The sequence below is a fragment of the Vigna unguiculata genome, chromosome 5, assembly GCF_037176805.1.
Source record: "Vigna unguiculata cultivar grain cowpea cultivar isolate G323 ecotype 2 chromosome 5, ASM3717680v1, whole genome shotgun sequence".
NCBI classification, from domain to species: domain Eukaryota; kingdom Viridiplantae; phylum Streptophyta; class Magnoliopsida; order Fabales; family Fabaceae; genus Vigna; species Vigna unguiculata.
Window position 1 is genome coordinate 51,939,212 of NC_140796.1, and position 27,613 is coordinate 51,966,824.

At 32.2% G+C, this 27,613-nt stretch overlaps 6 protein-coding genes across 7 annotated transcripts; 4 read left to right on the forward strand and 2 right to left on the reverse strand.

Annotated features, from left to right (window-relative positions):
• The first annotated feature begins 239 nt into the window (after positions 1 to 239).
• On the forward strand, positions 240 to 3,541 carry RIBA3 (monofunctional riboflavin biosynthesis protein RIBA 3). The gene is made up of 7 exons (XM_028070197.2): positions 240 to 559; positions 643 to 973; positions 1,151 to 1,372; positions 1,471 to 1,796; positions 1,935 to 2,064; positions 2,170 to 2,466; positions 3,216 to 3,541. Exons 1-7 carry the CDS (start codon positions 504 to 506, stop codon positions 3,456 to 3,458), a joined length of 1,605 nt encoding a protein of 534 aa, XP_027925998.2. The 5' UTR covers positions 240 to 503; the 3' UTR covers positions 3,459 to 3,541.
• A 2,149-nt stretch (positions 3,542 to 5,690) lies between these two features.
• On the forward strand, positions 5,691 to 7,161 carry LOC114183519 (large ribosomal subunit protein uL23). Its single transcript, XM_028070562.2, has 4 exons — positions 5,691 to 5,785; positions 5,872 to 5,931; positions 6,243 to 6,606; positions 6,875 to 7,161. The coding sequence occupies exons 2-4, from the start codon at positions 5,919 to 5,921 to the stop codon at positions 6,957 to 6,959; spliced, it is 462 nt and encodes a 153-aa protein (XP_027926363.1). The 5' UTR covers positions 5,691 to 5,785; positions 5,872 to 5,918; the 3' UTR covers positions 6,960 to 7,161.
• A 2,088-nt stretch (positions 7,162 to 9,249) lies between these two features.
• On the reverse strand, positions 9,250 to 11,275 carry LOC114184131 (uncharacterized). Of its 2 annotated transcripts, none has more exons than XM_028071382.2 (2): positions 11,149 to 11,275; positions 9,250 to 10,171 (listed from the first exon to the last, which is right to left on the reverse strand). In XM_028071382.2, the coding sequence occupies exons 1-2, from the start codon at positions 11,188 to 11,190 to the stop codon at positions 9,422 to 9,424; spliced, it is 792 nt and encodes a 263-aa protein (XP_027927183.1). In that variant the 5' UTR covers positions 11,191 to 11,275; the 3' UTR covers positions 9,250 to 9,421. The 2 variants fall into 2 exon arrangements, with proteins under 2 accessions (XP_027927183.1, XP_027927184.1); XM_028071383.2 differs by lacking the exon at positions 11,149 to 11,275 and adding an exon at positions 10,254 to 11,141.
• Positions 11,276 to 19,799: 8,524 nt separating this feature from the next.
• Positions 19,800 to 20,170, forward strand: LOC114183750 (ATP synthase small subunit 6-A, mitochondrial-like). The gene is made up of 2 exons (XM_028070879.1): positions 19,800 to 20,012; positions 20,124 to 20,170. The coding sequence occupies exons 1-2, from the start codon at positions 19,892 to 19,894 to the stop codon at positions 20,168 to 20,170; spliced, it is 168 nt and encodes a 55-aa protein (XP_027926680.1). The 5' UTR covers positions 19,800 to 19,891.
• A 3,331-nt stretch (positions 20,171 to 23,501) lies between these two features.
• Positions 23,502 to 24,780, forward strand: LOC114183701 (aquaporin TIP1-2-like). Its single transcript, XM_028070815.2, has 3 exons — positions 23,502 to 23,752; positions 23,866 to 24,116; positions 24,208 to 24,780. Exons 1-3 carry the CDS (start codon positions 23,620 to 23,622, stop codon positions 24,580 to 24,582), a joined length of 759 nt encoding a protein of 252 aa, XP_027926616.1. The 5' UTR covers positions 23,502 to 23,619; the 3' UTR covers positions 24,583 to 24,780.
• Positions 24,781 to 25,715: 935 nt separating this feature from the next.
• On the reverse strand, positions 25,716 to 27,127 carry LOC114183296 (transcription factor MYB48-like). Its single transcript, XM_028070267.2, has 3 exons — positions 26,915 to 27,127; positions 26,691 to 26,820; positions 25,716 to 26,498 (listed from the first exon to the last, which is right to left on the reverse strand). Exons 1-3 carry the CDS (start codon positions 27,027 to 27,029, stop codon positions 26,030 to 26,032), a joined length of 714 nt encoding a protein of 237 aa, XP_027926068.1. The 5' UTR covers positions 27,030 to 27,127; the 3' UTR covers positions 25,716 to 26,029.
• Between the last annotated feature and the right edge of the window lie 486 nt (positions 27,128 to 27,613).

Below are 27,613 nucleotides of genomic sequence, written 5' to 3' on the forward strand. Positions count from 1 at the left end.
CGTGAAAAAGATGGTACAAGGAAGAGGTAATGGGGTGAAAATGTTGGAAGAAGATGAAGAAGGTGTGCAAGTATGACCCTGATGTTTTTTCATATTATACATTTATTTTTCCAAACATACAGATAAATTTGTATTACATTTTTTAATGTTATGCGTATGTTTATTCTTTTAAAACAAACAGTGTTGTCATGTATTGCGAAAGATTTTTGTATGAGAGAGCCACAGAATGATGTGAATATGTTGAACCAATTGAGTGCAATCATTGTTTAAGGAGACGAACTGTTAGACAAATAAGTTCAACTACAAAACAAAAGGTTGTGGCTCCTAGTCAAGTACAGCTACAAATATTGGATAACGCTTCCTTTTGGAAGCACATATCCATAACAAGAGGTTCATCTTTTTCACCCCTTTTTTCTATTTTCCTTCCACATTACTACACGAAATAAGATCACAGTTTTGAGTGTTTTTTCAATTTCTGAGAATAAAATTTGAAGTCCAAGCCTATGGACTCTGCCTCATTCCCCCATCCTCTGATTTCCCACGTCACCACTAGCTCAAGGTAAAATTTAATCTTCCCTACGTAGCAATGGTGTTTTCTTCTCTATATTCAAGTTATGTCTGAATATTTTTTATTCTCCAAAGCTTGCATCGCTCCTACGGTACTCATCAGAGTGCAAGACTTGGCCTATGGAAGAACAAGGTGTGGAACTCAGCATGTTGTGCTGTTGGTTTTTCTGCAGGTGGAACAGAAGATGTGTTTGACGATAGCAATTTGAAGAGAAATGAGAACGGTTCCCTCTTAGGTGCGTTAAATATTAACGAGCCTTCTTTGGCACCATTCAGAACGTTAGACGCTGAAATAACACCCGAGACCACTGATTTCTTTGTCAGTGATGCCGAAGGTGATCCAGATTGTCCCTCTAAAGGCTACTCTTCCATTGAACATGCGCTTAATGCATTACGCCAAGGAAAGGTTAGTTCTATGCAATTGCTTAATGTCACAATTTTAACAAATAACCATTTACATGATAATGAAGCAATATGAATCATGAATCAATTTTTTAGCACAAGTTAGTGTTTTTGAATTATTGTTTTTGAGAATGATGGATTAATCGAACAACTGGTGCATTTATTTATTTGTTTTTTGTAGTTTGTGATTGTGGTAGATGATGAAAACGGCGATGATGAAGGAAATCTTATAATGGCAGCATCTCTTACTAGTCCCGAGGATATTGCCTTTATGATTAAGAACGGATCAGGGATCGTTTCAGTTGGCATGAAAGAGGAGGATCTTCAAAGACTGAACCTCCCTCTCATGTCACCAGAGAGTGAAGATGAGGATTCTTCTGCTCCCACCTTCACTGTCACAGTGGTGAGTATCATATACTGTAAAAAGTTGCAGATTGGTGCATGAATTTTAAGCTCCAAGAACAATCACCAAGATCATGAAAGTCTGTTGTTTTACCTTAGGATGTGAAATGTGGAACTTCCACTGGTGTATCAGCTGCTGATAGGGCGAAAACAGTGGTTGCTCTGTCATCTCCTGAGTCCAAATCAGAAGATTTCAGAAAACCAGGTCATGTGTTTCCTCTTAAGTACCGAAATGGTGGGGTTCTTAGAAGAGCAGGTCACACTGAAGCTTCAGTGGATTTAGTTGCACTGGCTGGTTTGCCTCAAGTTTCTGTTCTTTCGGCTCTTGTTGATGAAAACGATGGCTCTATGGCATCTTTGGCCAGTTTAAGAAACTTAGCATTGAAACACACTTTGCCAATTGTCTCAATAACTGATTTGATAAGGTAAGTGCATGTGCATAGCATAGCAATCAATGATTTTGATAATTGTATCTGAATATTGCTAACTTCTGCTAGTTTAATAGTAGTTAACAAGCTAATCAGCATCACTTAGTGATGTGATTTATCTGTGTCTTCTTCAAGGTATCGGAGAAAGAGAGAAAAATTGGTTGAAAGAACTTCTGTTTCTCGCCTACCTACAAAATGGGGTCTATTTCAAGCATTTTGTTACAGTTCAAAGTTGGATGGAACTGAACATGTTGCTGTTGTAAAGGTCAGAAGGAAGCTGAATAAGAAACTCTCATGTTGTCTGAATTATGTGTTGTTAATTATGATCTCTTATGATGATTCCTTACTTGTTGTGTTGCAAATTACGTAGGGAGACATAGGAGATGGTCAAGATGTTCTGGTGCGAGTACATTCAGAATGTTTAACTGGTGACATATTTGGATCAGCTCGGTGTGACTGTGGGAACCAGTTAGATTTGGCAATGCGGTTGATAGAAGAAGCAGGTAGAGGAGTGGTTGTGTATCTTCGAGGCCATGAAGGAAGAGGCATTGGACTTGGTCACAAACTTAAAGCCTATAATTTGCAGGATGAGGGTCATGACACGGTCCAGGCAAACATAGAACTTGGTTTAGCTGTTGATGCTCGTGAATATGGGATTGGTGCACAGGTCAGTATTTCAACCAAGAAAGAGTTAGGTCATAAATATTTTACCTGGAATTTGGTAAAACTAAAAATACAATTCGATCAATTTTAAAGTAAAATATATTTTTAGTTTTTAAACTTTTACATGAAATTATAATAATTTTTGTCACAAATGTTAAATGATGTTTTAAGTTGATATTTAAATGGGTTAAATACGTTTTTTTGAATTAGTTTCTCTTCAAAAATTTGGATCAATTTAGTCATTTATCTTTAAAAATACGTGAATTTAGTCATTTTAACCAAATTTTATTAAGTTTATGTGACGTTTCAAGTGCATTTCATTATAGTATTTGAATTGTTTACACCGTTTGACACATTTTTACTTTAGTGTTAATGTAAATATTATCATAAAATACGTTTAAAATGTTAAATAAACTTAACAAAATTTGGTAAGAATGACTAAATCTACGTATTTCTAAAAATAAATGATTAAATTGGTATAAAATTTTGAAAAAAACTAATTCGAAACTTCATGAACTAAAAATATATTTAATCTTATTTAAATTATATATCTCTTTTGATACGTTTCAACTTAAATGTCAGTCTCAAACGTTGAAACATTGTTTAACATAAAAAAAATATTAAGGATAGTTGGTTAACATGATTATATCTATTATTTTTTAAAGTTTGGAAATAAAAATTGATGAAAGAGTATAATCATATTTAACTCATTTTTCTACGTTGGTGGTGACAAGTAAGTGATGGAATATGCAGATTTTGAGGGATATAGGAGTTAGAACTACGAGGCTTATGACAAACAACCCTGCAAAGTTCGTTGGTCTGAAAGGATATGGTTTGGCAGTGGTGGGGCGTGTTCCTGTGATGACGCCAATAACTGAGGAAAACAAACGGTACCTGGAAACCAAAAGGACCAAGATGGGTCATATTTATGGCTCTGATTTACATGGATTCAATGATTCTATTGTAAATAATGCAGATTCATCGGAGAATACATAATCTACACAAAAATACGGCAAAAACAATATCTTGTATACTGTAAAAAAATATTTATTGAACGAAATTCATTTTTTAAAATTCTATTCAGTTTGTAACTTAGCTGGTTTGTGTTTCACTGCTTGATTTATTTTTATATTGAAAATCACGACGTTTATTTTTCAAAATATAATGCAGGGAATGAATGCTGAACACTAAATGTTTTGGTACATACAATAAAATTTTCATTAATTGGTTCATGCAAGTGTTTTTGGTTCTATTCTACATTAATTGTGTCTAATTGCATGTGTTCTAATTAATTTTTATATTGGAAAATCACGTCAACTTGTGTAGCTAATTAATTAAGCTTGACTTACTAACTATTCTCACTAGAGTCACTTATGCAACCGATATCTTGATGGACAACAAATCAAAAAATAAATTAATTTTGAGAAGGGACTTTAAAGTTGTCATCATAATTTATTATACAAAAATTATGAAAAACCACAAAATAAAAATGGTTTGTGAAAACTGAATTTTGAATCTATATATGTATTCCTGCAAATCACCACATTCATTCATTTTCTTAAAACAAAAAAAAAATGTGAAATGAATAATCAAAAAGAAAAGAAGAATAATGGGTGTTATAATTTTTGAAGATCAAATGATTAATTAAGAACAATAACTTGACATTTTTCTAATGAGACATTTGTGTGCGTGTTACTTGAGAATTATTATCCTCCTATCACCCTAAAATAAAAGGTTTTGTCATAAAATCAATATTGTTGCATCAAATAATAAACCCAAACCTTCTCATTGTGATAGATATGCGAAGGTTGTCTTTACTTGCATTGGTTGGGTGATCCATGAATTTGTCGAGAAGGCACTCTAGGCAAAATTTCTACTTTAGGTGACAAATTTATAAGCAAATTTTCTTATGTATAGTTCTTCCCATAGTTATAATAATAGCTTTTTTAAAATTAACTTTTTAATAAATTTTCAAAATAAATCAATAATAATTAGGAATGACAACGAGTCAGGTCAAACATGGATAGTATCTACTTACTACCTGACCGACAACAAAATATCCACCAATTACTCGTTTCATTACCTTCATATATCCATTTACAAAAGATGTGCTAATTTTAAAAATTCACAACTATTCGTGAATACCCACAAATATTTTAAAAATATATTTTATAATTTAAAAAAAAAATAATATAAACAAAATATAAAATATAAATTAATGTGAACGTTAATTAAATTTAACATAATAAAATATGAATTATTTTTTAATTTTAATTAAATTTAACTTATTAAAATATAAATTAAAATTTGATTTTAACGTTTTGTAAGTAACGGATACCCACAAGTACAAATAGTAAAATACTCACATATATCCGATTTATAAATGAATATTAAAATATCGTTATCAGCAAGTAATAAATATTCACGAGTTACTCGCAGACAACAAAGTAATTATCTGTTGCCGATCTTGTATGCAAATACCCACGTACACATACATAATTTTTTTGTCATCCAAAAATTAAGTGTATATTACAATATATATTTTAGCTACAAAATAGAAACAATATTATTAGGAATCAGAGGAAGTGGAATATAAGATTCTTGATGAACATCTTAGCAAGCTTAAACTTAAACACTTAAAAAATAAAATAACTCGTATGTAATTGGACCAACACATTGAATATTCGAAAAGGCGCCAAAGTATCTCATGTCAAGCTTTTGGTTTCTTCGTAATGCAATTGAATTTGTTTATAATAAGATTGGAGTTTAACGAACACCATATCACTAATTTTGAATTCCACAAGGTGTCTCTTCTCATTATCGTGCTTCTTCCTATGATTTATATCCTTAATTTCTGAGTTATCTCTTACAAACGAACCTCTTGTATTTAGATATTTTCTAAACTTCTATAATTCTTTTACAATTTTTTATAACTTGTATAATTGTAGCTTAACGATACTTATATCCTTGTTTTTTTTTTTAAATTGTCCAAAATTTATCTAATTTCTCATCCTCTAAATTAAACATACGAATATCGAATTAAATAAATATGCCAAAGTTTATCACTGTAAAGATATTAGTGTGTATATTGAGCATGTTTATTATTGATTTATATATAGAAAAACAAAAATATAAAAAATTTGAATCAAGTTAAACAAGTATTTATATATCTTTGAATACAGCAAATGGTTTTGTGTTTGGACGCCCAATCTTGTAAATGGGCCTAGGCCCATGGGTTATGATCGAAACCATTTCATAGGTAGCCCGTATATAAGTCGGAACCAAACCCTAAACCTGAGGTTGCCACTGCATCTCACTCGCAGGTTCTGCTCCGCCCTATTCCCCACTTTCTCTCTGTTTAGTTCAATACGTTTCAGAAACCTTATCTCTATTTTGTTTTTTGTCTTAGGGTTTTCGAAGATTTAAGAACTAGGGTTTCTTCCCCTTTCGCGACTCATGGCTCCTAAAGGTACTGCTTACTATTTCAAAATCTACCTCATCAAATTTGGCCACCATTGATTAAATATTCGTTAGTATCTTAGTAGGTTTCGATATTTCAAACCGTAGGTTCACTATTGGAAAATGAAAATTAGGGATTCCACGAATGTTGTAGGGATTTAGATTTATTAGTAATTCTATGTGTATTGTATGGTTTATTCTTTCAGTATTATTGGAATGGAGTCAGTGAATTCCCTGCATTGTATTGAAGATTATGCTCTATAAAATTAAGTTAGCTTTTTGTATTCAATGTGATGTGACTAGAGCTATTGTTTAATGCAGCTGATAGTTCAAAGAAGGCCGATGCTAAGGCACAAGCCTTGAAAACTGCTAAGGCAGTTAAGTCAGGTGCTACCTTTAAGAAGAAGGCCAAAAAGATCCGAACTTCTGTCACCTTCCATCGGCCAAAGACTTTGAAAAAGGATAGGAACCCCAAATACCCCCGCATTAGTGCTCCACCCAGGAATAAGCTTGATCACTATCAGATACTGAAGTATCCTCTCACAACTGAGTCCGCAATGAAGAAGATTGAAGACAACAACACTTTGGTGTTCATTGTTGACCTGCGGGCTGACAAGAAGAAGATCAAGGACGCAGTGAAGAAGATGTATGATATTCAGGCCAAGAAAGTCAACACCTTGATCAGGTGAGCCTCTATATAGTGATGTTTTTAGAATTTGTCTGGCGGTTCATGATTGCTTGTCGCAATAGTATGTTTGCTTTGATTTGGTATTGCGGTTTGGCTTCCTTGATTTGAAATTTTGTTGTGCGCTGTCTTTCAAATTTGACATGTATTATATCTATTTAACATGATCCAAAGAAGCAATAACATGCAAATGAAAGGAGTTTACATGGAAAAATTGCATTCATACCAAATATACAATCTATTCTAAATTTTAATTACTCTGTTGCAGGCCTGATGGGACCAAGAAGGCTTATGTCAGGTTGACACCTGACTATGATGCCCTGGACGTAGCCAACAAGATTGGAATTATCTAAATTAATACCAGGCATCACCGAATTCGATTTCTGTTTAGATGGTAGTTTGTTTTGTGGTGATCTGAGGTAGACATTTGAAACAAATTAAGTTCTAAATTTTGCGGTTTGTTATCTGGTGTATTTTAGTTCAATTGGAATTAAATTTATCTTTGTTACAATTTCCAGTTTGATGAGTAAATGAGTTATCATGATTCATTCTTCAGTTATAGTTTTGACCAACTTCTTCAACGATGGACGTATCACACGGTATACTGAATTTAATTTTGACATACCATTAACCTGAATAAGGCACTTATATGAGTGGAAAGATCAAGTTTTAAAATTTCTTCTTGATTCACGACTCCAAATGAGTTGAAATAAACGTTTTTTTTTGAATTAGCAAGCATAAATTTATAAAAGTTATATTATTTTTTGTGGGAATGTTATGAAGACTCTTTTGTACATTGTTTGAACATATTCTTTCCTTTAGAAGAAAGTTGGTGAATATGATTTAGTTGATTTCACATCTTGCTCGATGACATTGTTGTGGGTGGATTGGAAAATGTGCATGTTGCAATTCTGTGATCGGTAGTAACAACTTTGATTTACTATTCGAATCATAAGGATATCATTTTAAAAAATTAGAATGAACCTAGGTTGTGTTCGGTAAATGGCACACAAATGGTAGTTAATTTGCTAAAAAGGTAAAATGAAGTTCTGTTTGTTTACTTTTCATATACATGTATCTTTCTTCCTGCCCTACAATCTCCCTTAGCCTCTAATCCTGTCTATAGCTCTTCCATTAGTATGGTAAATATTAAGTGCAAGTGGGTTAACATCTTAACAATTTGGAAGTTTAGGTTTACAATGTACTTTTATGATTGCGTGGCGTATGAATTTCTTTTAGGAATATATTCAATACATTGTACAAGTCGATTTTAGGAATGTACATTAGGAAATTTGTTCATCAAATATTTTGAACATGGAAAAATCCCAAGATATTGACTTATGTCTCACATAATAGTTGTTTAAATTTTGTATGATTGCAAGAACTTTCCCATTAGGTAACGTGTAAATGTTTTTATAGCTTTTTTGAATTCTGTTGCTTGTATTAATTCTAATGAATCGCCAACTTGCGTAAACATTTTGTTTGAAAAAATGACGTAGTGTCATGTATTAGACCTAAAACGGAGTGTCAGAATGACTAAAGGAATAAACCTAAAATAGGATAAACTATTAGAAATCATTTATCTAAATTCATCTTTCCACATTATGCAACCTACTGTCATTAAATTTTAAAAAAACAAAGTTCGATGTTCCTACTGACGTTGCCTAATAATTTCTGCTAAAACATACGAGGTTGGTGAAATTAAGACGTTTGTTCAAGCGGTCGTTTCGCTTCTGGATTGTGTCAAGTATGGAGTAAGTATGGTCATAATCCTACTTCTTCACGTATTTACATTTATGGTGAATTCCTCAACAGGGTGGCTGCTTTTGTCATTTCCATTTATTTGCCACTCCCATTCCATCACTTCACAATAATATCCTAAGTTCCCAACTCACCAAGTAAACAAGAAACCCATGTTATAGCAATTATTGCATTTCAAGACATTCTAATTTTATAATATTACCCCGCAACGTTTTATCACATAGCAAATCCACTTTTAATAAAACCACGTTTGCAAGAATAGGTTCATCTTAATTAAACACAACCCATCATCCTGACACACCGAAGAGACTTTTTATCACATACGATTCGAAGTTACCTTTTCCAAACTCAATAAGAATTATTCCTCCACAGCCCTGTTTCCACGATTGAGTCCACACAAGACACGCACAAGATTGTTGCACTGACTCACTAATTAACATGCGAGGTTACATAGAGTTTGTAAGAGGTTTCAATAAAACATCCAAATTCTCAAATAATACTAAGTCATTCGCACAACGTATGAACGTTGTTTTCTGTAAGAAAAAACTGCATACAGAACATGCACAAAACTAAAATCATAAATAAAAAAAAGTAGAAGAATGCAATTTTATATATTGAACATGGATAATGAACTTAAAAATCTGATATTAAGTACAAAATTAGCAATGATTAACCTGTAGCAGTTACTCTGTCCCTTAAACAAGTGATCTAGGATAATACTATCTTGGGTATCATCAAGAAAACTATGCCTGAAAGAGACTAGCTATTAAAAAAACAAATATTTATGAGCTATATTCAATTTCTACTCAGATTCTAAAGCCACCAGAGACTTTTGGTGAACAGATAGAAATGAAAGTTACAGGTAAAAAGAGGAAGAAGACATAATCTGAATCAAATGTTGCAATAAATTGTCATGTTTGGAGATAAGTACTACTTTTGAACTAGAACCAAAATAGGTCAGCTTGATAATTGAATCAGAGCCGGGGTATGAAATTTACACCAAAAATTCTAACTCACTTTACAGAATAAAAATAGTTGTGAGGGCGAATCAATTTCATAGAAGATACTGATGGCTCTGCGGAATCCTCGATGGGGCGAGATTTTTGCAAGAAGCATTGTTGTTCACAGCAGAAACACTGAACACAGAAGGCTGAAAAGAACGAGAAGACGCAAATGCAAGCGTTGGTTTCTGAAGTGAATTGAAGGTATTAACATTGTTGGAAGCGAAGTCTTGAACATTGAGGCATGGAGTCTCTATGGTCTTGGACGAAGGGGGGTTGCGCCACGTGGGAAGTGGGCCCGCGACAAGGAGTGTCTTAAGCAAGGGACCCGCGTCCACCACAGCCTTGAGGAGCATACCCTTTTGGGGCAACGTTTTTCTCTTGGCAAGGTGTTCGATCACTTCGTCCCCAACATCGCACGTGCGCTTCTGAGACACCCTCGTAAGCAAAGGTTGTTGTTTGAGATGATACGCCATGTTGTTGTTGTGTGAGTCGACAATGATGTTGGAGAACTCCCGAGGAGAAGCTGCCTCGAGAAGGGAATCTACGGGGGAGGAAACGTGCGAGGGGCTGTTGGATTCTGTGATGCTGGATTTGGTCGGTGTCGGAATCATCATGGAGGAAGGGATTTCGACCAGAGTGGGGGGTGTTAGTTTTTTCAACAGTTTCTGAAGTTCTTCTCTTGCTTCGTCCCTCTCTTTGCAAGCCATCTTCAAGTGATTCATAAGTTCCCTGTTCGCGTTCTTCATCGTCTCCAGTTCCAGTGTGGTGGCCAAGAGATTCTGCCTCAACCCATCACAACTCTGCAGAAAGAGAAAACAAAAAATAATGTTGGTGGGGTTTGGAAAAATCGTGTCTTGAACGAAGTCAATGAACCTTAACTACTTTTAACGTTCGGTTGTCACACGCATGTCTCATGCAAACCGAGATTATTGACTGCAACCATGTTAGTGTGAGATTTTTGTGCAGACCTAACACAGATAAAGGTAAAGACTACAGAAAGAAAGTGACAACTTTGATGTGAAGAAACCCTTTGGTCTTGAAAAAAATACAATTGACACCTGCCTTACTTTTGGATTAATCGTAGATTTTAATTACGAGCCAAAAAAATCTCAATAATCGCCAAAAAAAGAAGAAATAAAATTCACGATGAAAGAAAATTCAACACACACACACACACAAAAAAAAGTTTTAGAACAGCCGGAAAATATGGTAAAAATGAAAAACCAAGTTACAGGAAAAAGGGGTCAACGATGGATCTTCCCTTATACAAGAAGGTAAGAAAAAATATTTAAAAACGTATTATTAATAAAGATATTTGCGCAGAACAAATCAAGGAACAGAAAATTATCAAAAAAAGAATAAATTTTGAATGTAAATATAATCTTGGGCCCTTAAAATTAATGCGGGAAAATTAATCTCCACAAATTTCCCGTGACATGTCTCATTCTTGCAAGAGTTGAACCAGCACGAAACATATCCTATCCACAAAAGAACGAAAGCTTCACCTAAACTCTTAATCATGTCCGAATGAAAGAAAAAAAAAAGAAGAAAGAAGAAAAGAACGTTACACATCATTCCATCATTCCTAATCTGGTAAAATCTTAAAAAACTGTAAAAACTGTAAAACAATAAAACATTCGAGAATAATAAAGAAGAGAAAGAAGACACAAACGTTGAAGCAATGATTAAAGGCTCTTTCTTGAAAGTTGCATGAAAGAAACAGAGAGTGTGATAAGAAGTAGTGAAGGAAGGATAAGGAAAATATGCAATGACCCACCTCGTGAAGATTGAGAATGGAAGCGAAGGGATCTTCTTCCATGGTTATGGTTATGGTGTGAAAGAAAAAGAGCAGAGAGAATGAAAGAAGAATAGTACTATGTTTGTAGGGGAGTCTAAGGAAAAGAAGGGCTATTTATAGAGAGAGAGAGAGAGAAAGGGCACAAAGGACAAAACAAAGGGATGGCATAGTGTACTTACCACACTATCCACACAGAACTTGACCATATCATTGAAAATTAAAGAATGCAAAAACCTTCCCAATAAATAAATAAATCAGAGTTTTCACTTTCTCATATTTTTCTCTCAGCTCAAAAAAATCATTTGAAAATCCCCAAAATTCTCCATCTCTCTAAGCTTCCCTGTCCCTGCTGTCTCTTTATTTAATTAGGTTAACTTTTCCTTATTTATGCACTCCTAATAATAATACAAAAAAAAAACCAATGTTTTCTGTCTCTGTTTATTCATGATGTTTTTTTCACACATTAGAGTTTGTTACTAAAGTATTTAATATTTTTTTTAAACTTAATATTAGAATGGATATAAATTATACATTGTCAGAAATAATAATTACCATTTATAAAGACTTTAAGTGTTTTTTAATATAATAATTTTATATAAAAAGTAATATTCACCCTTCATTAAGAATAAATTATTTAATATATATAATTGCTAATTTAAGATTTTGGTGAAGCCTATGGACTTGCTCGCCTGTATTTTCTCTAGACCTTTATGGAAAGATGTTGTAAGAATCTTCTGAAAATAAACTGAAAATAAATAAATAAACTTTGCATAAAATATCTATATATCGTATAAACTTGCATAAACAATATATATATATATATATATATATATATATATATATATATATATATTATGTAGGGAGTAGGAGAGAAAAAATATAATAAAAATAATTTAAAAAAATTAAAATTAATAACTAAATTATTTTTTATTATGAATTGATTATTAACACTAGCATTAATTATAAAGATTTTTGCTACCAAAAAGAATTATTTTTTAAATTAGTGTGTAATTAGAAAATTTGTCTCTAAATATGTTTTTTATCACTAAAATTGATTATTATTTAAGAATTTTCTTATAATATCTATTATTATAATTATATTATTGGTTTAAAAAAAATATTTATTATTTTTATTTTTCTAATTATTTTTAAAGATATGTATTTTTAGTTAATTAAAAATTTAAAAAATTGAGTAAAGTTAATTCTGTTTTTGATATATTCTCTTCAGCTAAACTTTTCAAAATATTTTTTTTTTCAACTAGATTTGAGAATTTAGTAATTTTCACTGGAATTAACATATGTGAAAGAATATTAACAATGTATAGGTTAATGGATTTGATAAGAAGTTAATAGTCCCTCAATTTTAAATAAAGTCCACTAATTATATCAAATTGTGGTGATTATGTGTTGTATGGATTTTCTTTTAATAAACAATACTTAAGCTACCAAGCCCACTAAGATTGATTGTTATTATAACTTATTTCATCTTTATCAATAACTCAAGAGGGAAATTAGAGAGAAGAAAGAGATGATGACATGGGAAGCTAAACAATACAGTGAAAATTTGTCAACTATCAACATCAAATTCAACAATAATATTTTTATAATCATTAACAATAAGTTTATCATTTTTTATATGTTTAAATAGATTTATCAATATATTGTTACAACATAATCTTTTGCAGTAAAAGTTGACAATCCCAACAATTTCCTTACACAAAAATAAAGTCAAATAAAAGTTTTCATTCTGCACTATTTCCACCTCACGATGATGATGTGAAAATCTCTAAAATTATAAACATTATTTTATAATTTTAACAATGTTATTTTATTGTGATCATTTTTTTTTTTAATTTTGTTGTGACATTGGTGATGACTAAATTTTGTAAAACAAAATAAAAATTGCCTAACCCATTGATTTCTCCTTTTATTTTTTTTATGGACGAGTAGAAAAATGATATATTATTTAAAAATAACTAATCAAATCACTTGGACAGCTCACTTATTTTTAATATATAATCTCTCTATTAATTAAAAAAATAAAAACAAAACTGATATTTTTTATTTTTTTATTAGTAAAGATTAAACTGTTGGTGCAATTTAATAAAATAAATAAATTGTTTAACTACTCTTTATCGTCAAATCCTAAATATTCTCTCTTCCTTTTTTAATGTTTAAGAGAGTCATTATTTTGGTAATATATAATGGAAATTTGGTGTTCAAAGTTTGTTTTCATATTACCCCTAATAGTATTTTCAAGTTACAATAAAAAAATACAACGAAGGTACTAATGAATAAAAAACAAATAGTGAAAAAAAATAGAAAAAAACATAAAGAGACTCTCAGCTGCATTTAATAAAGTAATTATCTACATTTTACCTACAATTAAAGTGTTTGAAATATTTGATTCTATATATATGTAATAAAATGTTTTATTACGGCATAAGCTTCAATATATTTAATTATATTATTTTATGTAATAAATAAAGTTATGTAAAACAGAATATATATATATATATATATATATATATATATATATATATATATATATATATAAAGATACTAGATATTAGATATTATAATGAAAATATTGACATATATGCACTCGTATATTTCCTCTATAAAAAAGTATTAATGTGATATCTTTTAAACAATTAGTGGAAGTGAATATAAGGAAAGAGAAAATATGAGATATTTGTGTGTGAATTACTAGGAATGATTAATAGAATTTACTAAACGAATTTATTTTGTAAGAAAAAAGTTCAAATTTAAAAACTTTTTATTTTATCCTCTCCGTTTTTTTTTTACAAGAAGGAGATAAGTTAGATATAGTGTTGATATTTTCTTCCTTATTCTCAAATCTCAACTGAAATTCACTCTTACGAATTTTGGAATACACATGATTAAATGGGGCAACTAAATATTTGTACTTACAATGTAGATAATTAGTGTACTCATACCATACATTTTTTATTAATTAGATAATTAACTCAGACATTATATTTTTTTGTTAGTTAGATAATTACCTTATATATCATAATTATTTTGTCGGACATTTGATCTGAAACATTTTAATTTTCTATTCAGTATTTTTTTATTTTTAAGATTAATAATATAATATTTTGTTTAAATTTTGCATATTTTTCTTTCTTTATTTATTTGGTTATTTATACTCTTGTATCAAATATATCATTTTTTTTTTTTACGTTTTCGTGTGAGAATGTTTAGATGGAGTGAAATCATAATTGATTAATGGATGCACTAATGTTTGTCTCAAGTAGAGTTTTAGTGATTTATTTTATTTTAGCGTGAGCTAATAATTTTGAGTGGGTAAACTTTGAATAAACATTTTCTATGTTGTATTAGTCATTTTGAAGTTGCGAGAATTGATAGTTAGAAAAGAGTGATAGACTTAGTTAGTTTTTTGTTAGTTTTTTTGTCAAATTAAACTTTTATGTTTAATAATATTTTAATTTTTAGCAACATTAAAATATTTTTGTTTAATTATTTAATTATTTTTTAACTTTCATCAGTGAACATTAAATAAAAGGCTTAAATATCTTTTTGATCATTATTTTCGTAGGATTTATTGTGGATGGTCCTCATTTTGACATAATGTTTAAAATAGTCATCATTTTTATCGAATGTTTAAAATAGTCCTCATTTTTATAATTCGTATTTTATTTGGTCATTTAATAACTCTTTATTCTGGATAGTAGTCTATGACTTGAAAATAGATTTTATTTGCATAAACAACTTTTATTGTATTAGTTTATAATCGAGACCTAAAAAATTGAATTTTAAACATATTTTTATGCATCTGATCAATAAAAACATATATTTAGAATTAAATTGTTAAGCAACATATTTTCATTCCATTTAATATCACGTTTCAACTCAAACAAAAAGCTCAATAATTTCTCAAACATGAAGCAACCCAACAAGTTCTATGTCACATGTGTTAAAAATAGCCTTCGTAAAGAGATAGGGCTACACTATAAATCATACTTTAAAAAGAAAACCACCCTCAAAATAACATTATTTTAGAATTATCATCTGTGCAGTTACCCAGCAGTATTGTCGGCAAAAAAATATTTTCAGTATTATTATTTTTCCATTTAACTTTCTAATTCATAGTCACTACGAAACAAACACGAAAAAGACAACCGTGTTCTGAGTTATACCAACGGCAACAAACGTGGATGAAGAATTTTGTTCAAAAACTACAAACTATTTTATTTTAGTTCCAGACAAACCGCGCATCGGCACATGTTCTGTCGTTTCTGTTGAAACCAACACTCCAAAATAGTACATACAAAAACATATATTTATTTCTTTATTTTTTAATTTTAATACAAGGAAGAAACCACTTCAGGTATCATGTATAATATAAAATAAATATAATAATCAAACTCAAACACTGTGAGTTTAATTAATGTTGTATAACTCAATCTACTGATACAATTTGAGGAGGCAATTAAAATATGAGTGAAAACATTTTCTGGTTGTTTGAGTTTGGGGTTGAATGCAAGAAAAGTCCAAAATGAGAGTAATTGTATAATAAGATTGCATAAGACAAAGGTGGTTAATTAAAAGTGAGATGTTCTGAATTCAATGTATCTACCTGAGGGTCATCACATGCATTGTAAGTCATCACATGTGCATGTAATCTAAGAGGTTATGTTTTGTCAATTGTGTTTTGCACATACAAAGGTTTACCTCACGCAATTCTGCGGCGTATAAAATATCTTTTGCGTATTCTGATTCACGATTCACACGCTACAAATAAATACATGTCGTCGCATCAATGCATACTACAACTTTATATAAGTCAAATGAGAAGAGATATTGCAATATATTATGTGTTTTTTCTTATAATTTACTGATCCGTGTTTTATATTTATCTTTGAAATAAATTAATATAGAAATATTTTTTTTCTCTGTTAGATATGTGAATGTAAAAATTGGTCTATCTAACTAAATGGACTTTAAATTAGATATGACTTATTTAGCTAACTCGTGAATTGTGAATGTAACTAAATGCAATAATTTTGATAAAATGAGAGAAAAATATTGGGTTATAAGTATTTAAATAATGGTTTTATATAATCACTTATGGATTACGAGGCAAATAAATGGTCGATCAGTTTTCATGTTAAACGATAGTAAAATATTGAAATTGATAATTCACAAAACAAATAAGAAAGCCATTGAATTATAAGAGTAATTGTTGACAAGTATTTATATAAAAAGAACTTTTAGCATTGACTATTTTCAATATTTTATTTTACCTTTTGTACTTATGTAAAAAGTGATATCATTACTAAAAAAACATCTTTCTTATTATTTTTTTTTACTTTTTTTCTTAAAAAATATTTATAAATTTTATTATGAATAACAATTTATAAGAAATTATTACTCATATATTTTGTGTTTTTGTGTTGTGTGTATTATGGGGGTGTTGTTCATGCGACTGAAACTATGATCCTATGTGTTTGTGGTGAGTATTGATGGGGAGAGTGCACATGGCAATTAGGTATAAGTCACGTGGGAGCCTCAAGGATGAGACACGTTTGGGGAAAACCGAGTCAGCAAAAGCAAAAACCTGCTAACTCACACACACACGCGAGCCTCGCATGGACCTTCTAATTATGGCTTGGCTCGACGCTTGGCGCGCGTGTTCGTTGCCACAAAACATGTGCGAATGTGCGAAAGTGCTGTGCTATAGTATATGCCCATTCACCTTGGTAGGTTCAACCACGTGGCTGCGACCAACTCCTTGACTTCAAGGTATCCATGGTTTAGTTTAATTTACCCTTTCTATTCAGCTCTCGTCTTCAATAATAAAATTTAGAGTTATCACGTCGAATAAAGATAAATTCAATTCACAATACATAAGATACAAATGTCATCTTATAAGTCTATTTTGTGAGATTAAATTGAGTTTAAAATCAATTTCTAACATGATATCAGAACTAAGTTAAATTCTCTCTCCTAATAAATTTTCTTGAACAGTGTGTTTCATCCTATATAAGGCCGCTTCTAACATCTAATTAAGAACTTCAATTAATCTGTATATACATAAGGTGAAAAATATATGAGTCTTGAATAAAAACTACCACGAATATTTTTGGCTGACCCGTGGAACCATATAGTTTACTTGCCTTTGGCCTCGTGTTTCTCTCTCCAACTCTGTTACATTGGTTTTACATGTTCATATTGATGATAACGTGATTATGCCAAACTAGATAGAAAAAAGAGAGTACGAGAGAGAGCCAAGACTGTAGAGAAGAATTCCTATCAGATGGGACATAATTGATATAAAAACATGACTTCAACAGTGTGTGTAACACAATTAATGTATCCAACTTGCAGTTGTGGCCAGCAGCCATTAGTTATATTTTTGCTTTTAAGAAATGACAGAGACGTTGTACACAAGAAAAAAGAGAGGCTTAAAACTTTACCCACGTAAGCATGTGTATGGTATAATTAAAAAGAGTTTTTACCATGGAATGGTAAGTGATTAACTAGTCTAGAAAGACTATGTCTATAGAATTAGAATATTTGTCTCCCGGACTAGAACACATTTGGTGAGTGGAACTTAGCGGAGAAAGTTGATTAAGATGCCGAAAGTGTGATAATGGCAGGAACCAATGAAGCATCATAAGAAACGATTACTTTAACATTGGATCCTGAAAAGGTAACAGGAAACTGATTAACAGTGAATGTCTTTGTCAAAAAGCAAACCTTCGTTTTCAACATTTATTTGACCATATTTATACACATACGAAAAAGGTGGTTGGAGTTCGGTTTGACTGAACCCCCAAGAAAGGAGGAAAAAGCTACCACTATCAGAAAGGCTTAAATTTTAAACATCACACTCACAGAATGATGAAAGTTCATGTTTATCTTCTTGCGGAGTAACCACTAATCAGCAGATGGCGAAGGAGTAGGTGGGTGGCGGCAGAAAAAGAACCGAGATTTTAATACGCTGGTGTTCCCTTCTCATCAAGTAATTCAGTATGAAAACGAATACATAAAGCCATTTTCTCAAGAAAACTAAAATATTACGTTTAGAAGCATTGATTTAGTAGGCATTCTCACTGAAAAAGAAAAGGGGACAGATTTTCAAATCAAAGAACTAAAGTGCATGATGGTAGTTAAAAATGGAGTCAAACTCTTGTCTTTCTATACATGGAATGTGCAGTGACAGAATGAAATTAGTAAATCTGAACTATAGAGTTGCACGTGAATAATTGCTAACTCATGATTACATTATTTTATTTTTAACTTCATCATTCAAAAGTACTCACAATATATATATTCTTCTTGTTCAATCATAATAAAAATTTGTTTACCAGTTTGCTATATAGTCTACACAAATCTACCAATGAAAACAAAGGATTTATGGTAAATTAATAGATTTCAGTATCTATAAAACGTTATCAAGTGTAGTAAATTGGATGAGACAAACGAGTTTCTTTCTTGTTCCTCTCTGTATATAGAAAGAAGGGATTTGTCAAAAAGGTGAAGAAATAATTAGCAGAAGTCAATGTTGAAGCAAGAAGTGCAGAGAAATTTCAATTGTAATGATTTCAGGCGCTTCATTAGTCAAAATCTACAGTATTTAATGCATATCGTTGTTAAGTGGAGGAGTTTGAACAAAAGCTCCATCATAATCATTTGAACCAGTGTGCGATTGCATGGGGATGATTATTGGCAAGGTTTTGTAAAGGTAAAAAATGGAATCAAGGGGGACAAAACCAAGAAAAGAAAGACAGCAACGAACAAGCTAGATCATAATCTTGCAGGATGAGATAAATACACACTTTTGTTCCCCTTATTAATCATTATTCAGTCTTTGAATATTCTTGTGGAATTCGGGATAAATTTTTGAATGTAAAGAAGAATGATTATTAGTTAAACTACAAACGGTGGAATTAAGACCACGTGAAAGATGATTAGTGATGTCTTATCTGTGTTTTACAATAATTTGTTTGGATTAATTTTCTTTTTCTCATAATTAATATAAGTAATTAATCTCCTTTTTTTACACTATTCTTGATTTGTTTCTAAGTATAATATGGATTATTAGGAGTCCAATATCAGTACGTGAAATAAGAGTTCATCTTTATATAAAATCACATAAGAACTAATCTTCACGTCATATCATGTATAATTAATTAATATATTTGATACTTCATTTAAATGAAATCAATTTTTTTTGTCATTTGTATTAGGCAATATATTTTTAAAATTACACTTATAGGAGAAAAAAATAAGAGAGAAGTGTGGTAGAAAAACATTCATTTCAGAAAATTCCATTTAAAATAAAATTGTATTTTGCAAAATCCAACTTTAGAAATCATATTTTGGAAATCTGTTCCAGAAATTAAAGAAAGTTTATTACAGAAAATTTCTAAAACAGGTAATCAGAAAGTCACTATTATAAAATATGAAATGGTCCCTTTAAAAATATTGAAGTGCACAAAGCAATTATGGGAGTGCAGGAAGAAAAAGCCTCCTTCGCTGTTGAAGATAGTAGTAACTTTTTTTTTCGCAGCACCTTCGTAAACCTCAGAAATTTGTGTAGTTTTGGGTTGGGCCAAGAAAAGCCCGTTTGGTTTGAGGGCGAGGCAACAGCGGAAGAGAATAGCAGGTATTACATGTTGGAGTGGAGGAGCGGAGAGTGAAAGGAAGAGAAAGAGAAGTGAAGAAAAAAATGCGTCTGTTCGATCCTTGGTCTGTTTTCTTCAAGCGTGAATGGAAGCGAAATTGGCCCTTCCTGGTCGGATTCGCCGTCACCGGAACTGTGATCACCAAATTTTCTCTTGGTCTAACTGGTAAATCCACTTTCTTCTTTTCTCAGCCCCAATCCTCTTTTTTCTTTTTCTTTTTTTCTGAAATTTGATTTGTGTTTTGAATCTGATTTACCGTGGTTTCATTTTTCTCAGAGGAGGACGCCAAAAAGTCAAAATTTGTCCAGGCACACAAGAGGTAACGCTCCGCTTACCAAACCCTAGCTTTTTTTTTTACGCATTTTGCTGTTTTTTATTTTCCTTATGTCATACAAATGCGCTTCTCGTGTGTTCGATTTTTGATATTCAAATTTCAACTCGTTGGAGTTCAATGCACATATCTGATACAATATACCAGATTATTCGTTTGCTGGAAATTGGACATTCTAGTTTTCTAGCTATAATTTTTTTTTCCGAGCAATCAGTTTGGTAGAATTGTGCATGAATTCTGGTAAAGTGAGAGCATCTGTGGTTGAAAGTATGCATAATCTGGCCTACGCAGTCATGATATTTGTTCAATTGACGTGGTTGATTTGATATAAAAGAAAATGGTATACTATTACAAACACGTTATGAACTATTACAGCAGTTCAAAGCTTCTCGTACTCATTTTCATCCTCTTTCTTAGTCCCATTTCTTTATATGTTGCATTACTATCTATCCTCAACTCTAGTTTCATTAATGTGGCTCTGTTGATTTACTAAAAGTGTGATGGCCCTTAAACTTGACTGTCATTCAAATCTTATATTGTGGATGTGCCTAAGTGTATGCAATTTTCAAGTTGATGCATGTGTTTTATTTAATGTGCGGTTTATTTATTGAGTTGTTACTGATTTATGATTCCGTTGAATATCAAAGTGTGATATTATATATTTTTTGAAATATCATGAGGTGTTTTTGGTTTGGAATTTTCAGACGACGATCTAAGAATCAATTTACAATAATATGAAGGATCTTGCATGAGATTGGGTCTGCTTACTAGTTGTTGCTAACCTTAAACGAGGAACCGAATGTTAAATATCTCTACAAATACTTTTTATCTCATTTTGCAATGGACTTTGATGTTTGAACCACTTGTTGCAATCTTGACAATTGTTTGTCGTGTTATCTCTTAATCATATTCACACATAAATTTGTAGATTCAATTAATAGGATGCCATGCTATACCTATTTGTAGATTCAATTTGCACCGGCTTTGCACATTGTATTGGATGTGTTGGGAGAGCTTTGTTTGTCTTAGTTTTAGAAATTGTAATAAAAGAAATGTTGTACACTCTCTCCGAATTCCTATTTTCATTTTTGTTGTTTGCTTAAACGTGCTTGAGTAGTTCATAACAAGCAGTTCTGATGAATGGATGCACTCTATGATTACTTTAATGTGATAATTATTGGGGACTTGGAGCTTTTTTTCTTGTAATGATGCTCGATTGCTAACACCTCAGGGAAAATAGTTTTATTAATCATGTATGTTTTTGGCGCTTTCTGTAGTTTGCTTCTCAGCAGCTTTTAATAGTATTCCGTAGATTTCCCAAACCAATTATGTCAAGAGAACATGGTCTGAACGTACTCTGTTCTAAAATTTTCACGAAGTATTTGCATGGAAAATTGATGCTGTTTTTATTTTTCCAGGTGATTCCGGAATGGAAGATTTGCACCGCATTTGCACATCGTATTAGATGTCTGAGGAGAGCTTTGCTTGTTTAAGTTTTACAAATTGTAATAAATGAAGGCGTTGTTACACTCCATTTTCCTATTTCCCTTTCAGTTGTTTACTTAAATGTGATTGAGGAAATCTATACCAAGCAATTCTGAAAAACTCAGCAGCCTGTAGTACTACAATTTATCCGAAACATGCTGAGCATTCAATTCTGATTTTTTCACTTAGTTCTTTGTTCGTCTTCTTATTCTCTGTTAGGATGGGTCCCTTTGCGTGGTATCTATCTGGGATGTAGAATCCAAATTAAGGACTTGCGTATTTCACTAAATTATGTTTGATTTTCTGTGATTTCGGTTATGATTCTTAAAAACTATTTTAATCTTTAAACTATAAATTTGAGAAAATCAAATTATTTTTTTATAATCGTTGTTAGCATTTAATAAATTTGAAGTTTCAAATTATATTTCTAAATTGAGAGATGAAGCCTAATTGTGTTTAGTTCTTAATTATATTTTTAAATGTATAACGGAGTCTGCGATTGAATTTACAAACTCGATGGGGCTGCTTACCTTTAGTCAGGAAATTTCCTATTATCTTGATGCATAGAGTGAAAGCAAGGTAAGTTTTACTTTTCACTTAATCTATATGTTTTCGTCCCTTTTCCACCAGTACCGTATTACACATCGCCATTTTAATTATAAGTAACCTAACTGAAAGATCATGCTTATATATTACCAATTACCTTTAGACATTTAAACAATTCTTTGATGAACTTATTTGATATGATCAATTTTCTAATAATTAATTTAATATTGAGTAACTTCTAGACACTAAATCAACAGTTTACTATTTTTTAAAATAATTAAAAATAATACACTTCGACAAATATACAGTAATATATCAACGAAAACCTATTTATGATCATCACCAGAAAACTGTGATTAATGAAATAAATAAAATATTACATACTTTTCAGACCGTGCATCCTAAAACACGAAATGTACTTTAATCCTTAGAGATAATTCACGCATACATATACATACATATACATACACGATGCTGAACTTGCTGGCTGCCTCTAAGTTGCGATATAATTTTGTAATAGTTTTCTTCTCTATTGGCAGACCAGAAAAAGAAAATGCGACCTTGGTTTAAAAGTTTTGGTCCTTTAAGCCGACCATAATGATAAAGAAAGAATGAGATAAGCTTTAAAATTATGATAATTTAAATGCTGAACAGGAGTGGCAATAGGTCACGAATGTTTGAAAATACTTGTGGCTCCTCACATGTGCCTCTTCAGACCAATGTTTTAGCTCTTAATAATAATGTTCAACCTAATCAATTTTTCCATCCCACAGCTTCAAACCAATCTGCCACACCTCCAGCTTGAAAAGAAGAAATAATTTTATGCGTATGAAGCAATCCTCCAAAATAAATTCATTAACTGCATTTCACACACTACCAAAAGACCATAATAAAACCATGTTTTATGAAACTTTGTTTGCAAAACAAATCAGTTGACTAGGTTACTTAGGGAGTGAGGTAAGAACGATGAATAATAATGAATCCAACATTATTGGGCCGGTCCACATCACCGCCCAGTGAAAATTCAAAGGGTAGGTTTGGTCCAAAAGTTGCGAATTGATTGAAGGGCCCACAACGCCATACGCAATTGGTCGGTGATCAGTGATCAGTCCAAATCATGTTGTACACGTGGCATCACAAGAGCGACCGGGAGGCTCCTCCCTCCGCCACCCTAGACTATAGACAGGTGGCAAAACTTTGAATTTTCTTCCTTTTTACCTTAACTTTTTGTCCCTCGTGTCTTAAACTTCGCTAACTCCACTGTTGTATAGTACTATAAAACAACCTTAACCACTCCACAAAATTTCACAACGAACCACAACATTCAAGTTAAGGCATTCATTCTCTTCTCTTCAATTCCAAACTCACAACAAACACAGAATCAGAGAGAAGAAGAAGAAGAAGAAGAAAATGCCGATTTCTAGAATTGCCGTTGGAAATTCATCAGAGCTGAGCCATGTGGACGCGCTCAGGGCTGCTCTTGCTGAGTTCATCTCAATGCTCATTTTCGTTTTTGCAGGGGAAGGCTCTGGCATGGCTTTCAGTAAGCACTTTCTGGTTTGGTTATTAAACTCTGTTACTTTGAACATGCATGTAACAGTAACAACAATGAGAATTCATGCATGAATAATAAACAAACATGTTATGGTTTTGCAGATAAGGTGACAAACAATGGTTCAGCAACACCAGCAGGGTTAGTGGCAGCGTCACTGTCGCATGCGTTTGCACTTTTTGTTGCTGTCTCAGTTGGTGCAAACATTTCTGGTGGTCATGTGAACCCTGCTGTCACATTCGGTGCCTTCGTTGGAGGCCACATCACTCTCTTCAGAAGCATTTTGTACTGGATTGCTCAGTTGCTTGGCTCTGTGGTTGCTTGCTTGCTCCTTAAATTTGCCACTGGTGGAATGGTACACAGCATAACATAAACAACACACCAACATCATTCGTAGCTGTTCTTTTTCTTTGTGTTAATGTTATGTTTTGTGTGTTACATCGTAGGAAACATCTGCATTTGCACTTTCAGCTGGTGTTGGAGCAGGGAACGCTCTGGTGTTTGAGATTGTGATGACTTTTGGCTTGGTTTACACGGTTTACGCAACTGCAGTGGATCCAAAGAAGGGTGACATTGGTATAATTGCTCCAATTGCAATCGGTTTCATAGTTGGTGCTAACATCTTGGCTGGTGGTGCTTTTGATGGTGCATCCATGAACCCTGCTGTATCTTTTGGGCCTGCTGTTGTGAGCTGGACTTGGACCAACCATTGGGTTTATTGGGTCGGCCCATTCGCTGGTGCTGCCATTGCTGCTGTTGTCTACGAGGTTTTGTTCATCACCCAACACACTCATGAACAGCTCCCAGTCACTGATTATTAATTGAAAACTGGAATGGGTTTCTCTCTCTGCCTTCGTTTCTTGTCATTCATTCCTGTGTTCTTTCTCTTGCATTTGCTTGTGTTTCAATTGTTGATTCCTTTGAACTTTGTAACACAAGAACATCTTTTTTTTTTTTTTGTTTTTTGTTTTCATTATATGTAATGTTCATTTCATCTTATATACTGGTGTTTCGCGAAACTTCATTGCCAGTTAAAATTCATGATTAGAGGTTGGAAACAATAACACGTACACTAAACAATGCAGATTAATAGAGAAAACAGATAAAACAATTAATACAATACCATAAAAATAAAAGAAAAACTATAAGTTAACGTTATTTCAATTAAATTTGTAGTATTACAAATTTTTCGACCAAATTTAGGAAATCTTCTTCTTAAAAATTTTCTTACTAATATAACATTATAAATTATTGTCAAGTATTAAGTTTAATATGCTATATATTGTCGTCAAATTGCAAAAATAGTTTTATGCAACATTTTTTTTTAATATAAGGACTCAAATTTTTAATTTAACTAAAATATGTAATAATACCCTTTGTTTGGACGTGAAAGAGATGAATGAAAAACAAATCAACTGAATAAATTAAAAGAGGAAGAAGATCAATAAGATATTTGATTTTTTTTTTAAAAAAAAGAAGATAAAATGAATGTAAAAAGAAGTTTTTTTTTTTTCTGTATTTACTCACATTGGTCAAAAAAAGTATGCATTGTACTCGATTATTATTTAATTATTTATTTATTTTATAGGTGATTTGAGACAGATTCAAGAGGTTTAAAAATCATAAAATATATGTTCCTATAGTACCTTGACTCTATATAAAATTTTAACTAAAAACATTTTCTTTTCATGAAGAAACACTATGGTAGCTGACATTCATGATAAAATAGAAGTCTTTCATTCATTCTTTTTCTGTTTCTCCTATTTTGTGAAAATCAAGATTCATAAGCAGTAAATCATAGTTCTTAGTCCTCGATCATTTTGGATCCAAATAGCAATATACTTGTGTTGACATCACGCACGGTTTATCCACTCTTATTATTGATGCAGTACTAGTTGTCACTGATATATATAAAGAATGAAAGGAGCATGATGAGATGTTGGAGAAGTGTAGATGAGACTGAAATTAAAACTGAAATTGAGATGCAAACAAGTGTTTGATATTTTACAATGAGAAGGTACCAACTCGGTATCCTATTGGATGATTTTAGAAAGTAAAAGCACTGAAACCAACATTGAGATATATAAACTACAGTTATGGCTAATCTGAAAATTATTACAGCTGGGTCACACTCACTACTACCACCTTCCAAAAGCTTAAAGACGCAACAATGCTATACAGGTTAGACTTTAGGTGCATGCCACTGCCACACATATGCTATCAACAAAATATTGGTTGGAAGAAAAAGAATAGAATATCATACTATCATCAGCCGCTTAATGCATAAAAATATGGTTCACTCATAAACAAACTTTCCTCATCCATCATCACCCACAGAGGATCACAACAACAATACTCCCACGATGATGCAGATGGAGAAACCACCTGTTCACTCTCCCCATGAACAAAACTGTTGTTCTCTTCTGACATGTCAATATCTTTCCATATATCATCCATCGAGAACTCACCTTCACCTTCATCTTGGGTTGAAGCTCCTCCTGTGTCATAAAAGCTCTCTTCTCCTGCTTTTTTGGAAGCGTGTGGATCCACTTCATGCTTCTTTGAGGATACTGATATTGAGGAATGAACACTGGAAGAAGAAGAAGGTGTTGCTGTTGATGATGATGCAGCTTCTCCTCTTTTTTTCTCCTGCGCCTTTTTCCTCATCAGGGTCCTCCAGTAGTTCTTTATCTCATTATCAGTGCGCCCTGGTAACTTCCGAGCGATTCTTGACCACCTGCATATATCATTAGATTTTGAGTCAAAGTAATAGTGGTTTCAGACTGTTGATAATCCCAAGTTTTACCTCAACAATCTGCAGAATACTTAAAAATTACTAAGTTTTGGTTTGAAACAACGTAACAGAAAGGAAAAAACAACATAGTAGTGAAGTTGAGAGCATGTGTAATATATCTGGTTATGATCAAACCTATTTCCCCATTTTGAGTGAAGCTCAAGCACGAGTCTTTCTTCCTGGGGTGTCATCTTTCCACGTTTGAGACCAGGATGAAGGTAATTAACCCAGCGTAATCTGCAACTTTTACCTGTTCTATTCAAACCTACAACAAAGTCACGAGGTGGTTAAAGCTAAGGTGGTTCTTCCATAATGCATATGCCTAATGCCTATTTTACTGTCTCCCGCCACCTTCAAACCTGATACCTTAGCAATAAAGTCCCATCTACGGTCTCCGAACAACCCAACAAACGACACCAATTTGAAGTCTTCTTGTTCTGTCCATGGACCTTTACGAATTTCCTGTTGAACCATTTTCACACACCACAACTTCTGAAAATCGAATCTTTTTCTCTCCACTGTTCTTTCTTTCTTTCTTTCTTTCTCTTTATCACTTGCTGCCTCCTATGCAACCATTACCAACACTTATATATACGCCTTCTCGCACTCACTGTTTATTTTTTATAAGCCATCTTGCATATCCACCGTTCATTTGGTCATTTTCTCATGATGACATCACCCGCTACGTGGAAATAATCAGAGTAATAGATCAATATGTTCATGTAACTTTCACCGTTTTTTCTTTTTTCTTTTTTCTTTTTTCTTTTTTTTTCCTCTACCCATACTGCTTTATTCGTGTTGAACTTATCTGACAGATGTTGTTCTCCCCCAGTTCCACCTTCCCCTATGTATGCATTTTCAAGCCCAAGTTTCTGATTAATTAATCATATCTTCTAATCAAATGCATGGATTTGTCTCATAGGTGCCTCAGTTTAACACAAAGACAAGATTAAGCAGCAACACTCTGCAATATTGTACATTTTCACTTTTTTATAGCATATATGTATACCCTTTTGAATCCTTTATGAATAGTTTAAAGCATTTATTATATCATCATA